At 57.4% G+C, this 5,216-nt stretch overlaps 1 protein-coding gene across 1 annotated transcript; it reads right to left on the bottom strand.

Annotated features, from left to right (window-relative positions):
• Window positions 1-1,458: 1,458 nt before the first annotated feature.
• LOC309603561 (acrosin-like) lies at window positions 1,459-3,448 on the bottom strand (the record flags this gene model as incomplete). The annotated part of the gene is made up of 4 exons (XM_082338379.1): window positions 1,459-1,818; window positions 2,243-2,388; window positions 2,669-2,934; window positions 3,270-3,448. 4 exons carry the CDS (start codon window positions 3,446-3,448, stop codon window positions 1,459-1,461), a joined length of 951 nt encoding a protein of 316 aa, XP_082194505.1.
• Window positions 3,449-5,216: the final 1,768 nt, after the last annotated feature.

Genomic DNA, 5,216 nt, shown 5'->3' with positions numbered 1-5,216 from the left:
GGCCAGGAGCAGTGGCAGCAGGAGGGCTTAGGAGTACAGTTTGGTAGGCAGCAGGGCGGGATCCCTGCCCTTCCTGACCTGGCTGTCCCCAGACTCCATGCGCTGTTCAAAAAGCACTTTCTGCACTTTGATCTCCTTCAGGACTTGCAGACGCTCCAGCCCTGCGCCGCTCTGCAGCAGATCATAGTTCTCGGCTGGGTCTGACTCCAGGCCAAAGAGCACTGGGGACAAGTGAGGTGTCAGCGGGGTCAGCCCATGGCAGGGCTGGTCTGGGGTTGGATCACTGTGAAAGGTTCCTGCAGCAGAAACCCCCAGGTGTAGCTCAGTTTCTTCTCTTGGAGCTTTGGACAGGCAAACCATAGGGGACTTCACAAAGCTGCCCGTGCAGAGGAGAGGAGGCAGCACTAACCTGGTGTGAAGTACCGGGCCTTGTACTTCCCAGAGCAGCCAGATCCAGTAGACTTGTGCAGACGGGGGATTTCTCCTTTCAGGTCCGCTGGAGCTGAATCAGGTGGGCTCTCGCGCCCAGGAGGCTTGTCCTATCCCAGCCTGATGGATGTGGCTGCTGCTGTTGCCGTGTGTGTGTTCAAGAGACTTAATGCTGCATTCCAAAGAGCCAGGTACACAAACACGCACGCAGGCTTACACAGTTAATGTGAACGGCAAAGCAGATTCGCATAGAGAGAGCAATGCCTTTACCAGCACCCATGTGTACGTAACCACCACTTACGTAAACATGACCACAGCCCCGGCCTTTTCTGCCTTTGCAGATGATCAGGATTGGATATTTGCTAGTGAAACATAAAGCCATCTTCACTCCCCAGATTCATAAGCACAGCATGTTCCTAGATTCCTGAAATAACAGTATGGAAATGAAGTCCAGGTAATGTCTGTGGCTGGATGTCAAGCTCCTTAGCAAGTCGTTGGTGCAAACCTTGTGTCTTTCTAGATCCGTGTCTCCTGGGTCATGAGAGAGTCCAGTTCCGAGTCCACCAGTGCATTGTACACACACACACACACAGGGATCCCACCAGTAGATGGCCTAAGGCTCTTTGTGTTGCCAGCTGATGTCCCCAAGACCTCGAGCCCCCTGTGACCTGTGTTCCTTTCTTCCACAGCACCCTCACCCTCCTCTCTGACCGGGCACAGTTTCAGCCCCGTTGAGTGACTCTTTCCCTTTGTGCCCTCCTGTCTGCCTGCAGCCTCATTTTGCAGGTGCCGGGCATGGAAGTCCTTGCCTTGCACAGGAGACTGAAGTGGACTGAAGCATGGTTAGGTGTGAAAATTGAAACTTTATTTCAAGAACTAAGTCAACTTGAGCATTTGTGAGGACTCAGTGGAGCGTGGGCAGGACAGAGCAGGCCTTTGACACTGAGGCTGCCTTTGGATTGGCATTGCCCCGGAAGGAACTGGCTGTGGTACACTGCAGGCTGTGCTGGATCCTGTTCCTCCTGCTGCTCAAGCCTTTTTTCCCCATAGGACCTGGAGGAGCTCCTGCACGCGAGTAAAGAATTTCAGCAGCTTCTGGAGTGGAAGTGGGCAGGAGCTAAACCTGCCCGATTGTGTTGGCATTGGCCTTGGCCTCTGAACGGGGGTTGAGGCGGTGAGAAAATGACTCCATGCCCGTGATGTTGGCACAGCCCTTAGTGCTGGGTGCAGTCCCATCTGTACCAGGATCCAGTCGTAGAAGTGCTGAGTGGAGGTGTAGACCCCGGGCTGTTTTGCTCTCGCACAGCCTTTCCCCCAGCTGGTCACTCCAACAAGCCAGAAGTAGTCGGCGTTGTTCTCTTTGCACACAAGAGGACCACCGCTGTCACCCTGCAGCAGGGGAGAGAGCGTTAAGGTGTTGTTGGGTGGCCACTGTCGGCACTATGGCTGGCTCCTTCTCTCTCACAGCAGCTGCCAGAGCTGTGTTCACTGCACAGAACGGCTCTGCTCAGGTGCTGGAGCCTCCAGCACCTTGTCTGGGAGGGGGCTGTGGGCCTGTAAGGCAGGGCTCTCTCATCTCTGCACAGTGATCCTGGATGGGTGGAAGACGGAGGTTCCAGGGTTGGGATCTGGAGCTCTGGGCTGCCAAGAGCACTAGATGGGCTTTTGGAGGAAGGGGAGGTGAGCCCCAACAGCGGTGGGGACCCAGCGGTGGCAGGGTGACTTGCCAGGCAAAGCCTGTGCTGGGGTGCGTTTGGGCAGTTGTGTCAGGGCTGCCTGTGCTGCCGGGGGTTGACTTGTAGCACGCCCCTACCTGGCAGGTGTCGATGCCACCCTGCGGATAGCCAGCACACAAGTTGTAGCTGTGGATGGCCCCTCTGTACCACCGGCTGCTGTTACAGAGGTTGACATCAATGAGGCGGACCTTGGCCTCCTGCAGGACATCCGTTGCTCCTCCAGCTGTGAGCACAGAAAGGAATTAACACCCAGCAGCTCATTGCCAGTTCTCCTCGCCTGTCTGGGTGAACCCCTTCCGTGGGGCTTGGCTTTGCGTCTTGAGAGGCATTGTACCGGTGTTTCCCTTCTGCCCTGCTTTGGGGAATGGCTCAGGCCCATCTCTCTGTAGGCAGACGTCCCCGCAGCCTGACTCTGGCTTTCGCCTCTGCTCTCAGGAAGCCCAGCCCGTCTCCCCAGTGTGCCAAGCTTGCACTCAGGACACGAGCACTTTTTGGGAACTCACATCTCGCGGTCGTGGAACCCCAGCCACTGACGTAGCAGGTTGTCAGCTCTGACACTCTCAGCGAGGCGTCGGGCACACAGGCAAGCTGTATGTAGTAGCTGCACTGGACAGGCTGGTCCAATTCCAGCAAGGCAATGTCGTTCCTCTCCAAGATATTACTGTAGTGTTCGTGAACCAGGAGCCGCTTAATATGGCGCACTTGGACCTCAGGGCCCAGCTGAGTCAGCTGGGTGGCCCCAACCACCACGCGCCACATGGTGATGTGCCTGGAAGGCAGATGGAGAGAGGGGTCAGAGGGAGCGGAGCCGTGTGCTGCAGCAGCCCAGCAGCTCCCTGCCTTCTCCTTCACAGGGGAGAGAGGGCAGCAGCGCTACAGAGGGTGCGACTGCCCTCGCATGCCTTAGGTGCAAGGGATGTCGGGCTGGAGGCTGCTAGGAAGCAGTGGCACGAGCCCAGCCTTCTGAGCAGTCTCTCAGCTGGGCTCTGGAGTGCCCAGGCACTGGGCGTGCTGCAAGGAAACGCGATGGGAGTAGCGCGTGGTGCTGCATCCAGGGCAGCTGCTAGTGTTGTGGGGATATGCTTGTTCCCTGGTCCTCCTTACCTGGCCTTGATGAAGCAGTGGGCTGCTGTGAGGACCCACTGTGGGCTGATGAGGGAGCCTCCGCAGATGTGCCCTGTGCCTAATTCCCAGGGCCCCTGGATGCTGACGATCCAGGGCCAGGCCCCTGGCTGGGCATCTCTGCCCCCCACGACGCGCCATGTGCCATAGTGAGCAGCCATGGGCCGGAGCCCGCAGGTCCCTCTGCAACCAGAAACTCATTACTGTTCTGCTTGACCGCTCGCTGCTGTTGAGGCTGAAGGTCAGCCGTCTTCCCTCCCCACAAGGCACCGCATGGACAGCAGGGCCAGGGAACCCTGTGGGGTGTGCGTCCATCCGCCCCTGTTTCTGCTTGAGCCCCGTAGATGAGTTGTGCCGGCAGCCTGGGTGCTGGCAGGGAACTGAGGCTCCCACATGGGGTTCGGGAAGCTGTGGCGTGGCCACGGGGGACAAGCGGGCACCCTCCAGTGAAGCCCATAATGGTTGCCCCAGCTCTCTCCCAGAGCCTCAGGCCACTTACCCACAGCTGTCCCATGTGCCGTGCACAGGCCAGCACACGGCCAGCAGGACGAGGAGGGGGAGCAAATTCATCGCTGCCACCAGTGCAGCAGCCAACGTAGTGCCCGCAGTAGTCACATTGCCCGTGGTGGCCTTGTCCCCGGGGCTGATGTCACAGAGTCGCTGGTTCCGGGTGCTGGGCATGGTGGCCTGTCGGGGGAGGGGGGCAACATGGGGGTTCCAAGCAGGAGGGGAGGCAGAAGCTGGGATCGGACACCCCCGACAGCCCCCCGCTGAGTGCTCTGCTTGCGGGATGAGGGTGTGCAGGCCCCGTGGCAGGCAGCAGCACCGGGCTCCGAGCGCTGCCTGCTACCAGCTAGCAGGAACAGCCCAAGTGGGGCATCACAGCCTCTTTGGGGAGTTCACTGCCACCCTGCTCTCTGCAGCCGTTTGCCGCCAGCTCCTTCCCAAAAGATATACACCAGAGATGATAGCTCCTACAGGCAGCATGCACATGTTTGGGTGTTGACCCAATCTGGTTACAGCGGCAGCGGGCAAGCAGTGATGTGCAAGGCAAATAGGCCAAGCGTACCCACGCAGTGTCAACCTTCCTGCACAAAGCGCAGTGAAACGCGGATGCAGCACGGCCCACGCTGGCTCTGTCGGCCACAGCAGCCCCCGCTGGCAGGCTCCATGTCCTTGCTGTCTATGAGTTATAGCGCTGTTCTGGGCCAACGCTGACAAGGGCACTTGTGGCGCCTGGTATGCGTGGCCATGGACATGCAACTCTAAGCTCTCGACAGAGAAGGGTGCTCCTGCTCTCAGCCCCACGTGCCATTCTCCATGGCTTTGGTAAATCCTCTGTCAGCCTTGGCAGATTGGCATAGAGTACATCTTCTTCTTTCAGCCTCTCAGGATTGGGATGTGATTCTCTTCTGACCTGGCTGAGAAAGAATGTCATTCATCTGTTAGGTCCAGATGAGTTCTTGAGTATTAGTCCCTCGGGGCTGTATTTTACCAAACAAGTAGCTGGGTCCTCTCATGACCTTGCATGCTGTCTTCTAGGCTCTTGTCCCTGTTTTACTAGCAATGACAAATACAAATTTGATCGATTTAAAGTTTATTCAAGTGATGTCCTTCCAATTCTGTCCTTACCACGCTGCCCATTTCATCCAGCAAGAACCCAAGAGGTGACTGGAGCAGTACCTAGTCAAAAATTGCAGGACGTCGTGCTGGAAAAAGAGCTTAACCTATTGTGTGGCTTCCCCTGATACAGTCAGTAACTGCCTTTGTCTTGCTAATTCAGCCTGCAGGTTTCCGTGGGACTCCTCTGTGCTCCAGGGTCTAAATATACCTGCTGGCACAAGTGTTCGCCTTCCTCTGCAGACACCGGGATGATGCCCTCCTCTTAGGAATGCCAGGTAGGCATTCGTTATTGCTGTCATGTGGGTT

The sequence above is a fragment of the Platalea leucorodia genome, assembly GCF_965183815.1.
Source record: "Platalea leucorodia genome assembly, contig: HAP1_HAP1_SCAFFOLD_127, whole genome shotgun sequence".
NCBI classification, from domain to species: domain Eukaryota; kingdom Metazoa; phylum Chordata; class Aves; order Pelecaniformes; family Threskiornithidae; genus Platalea; species Platalea leucorodia.
This window is presented reverse-complemented; position numbering and strand designations above follow the sequence as displayed.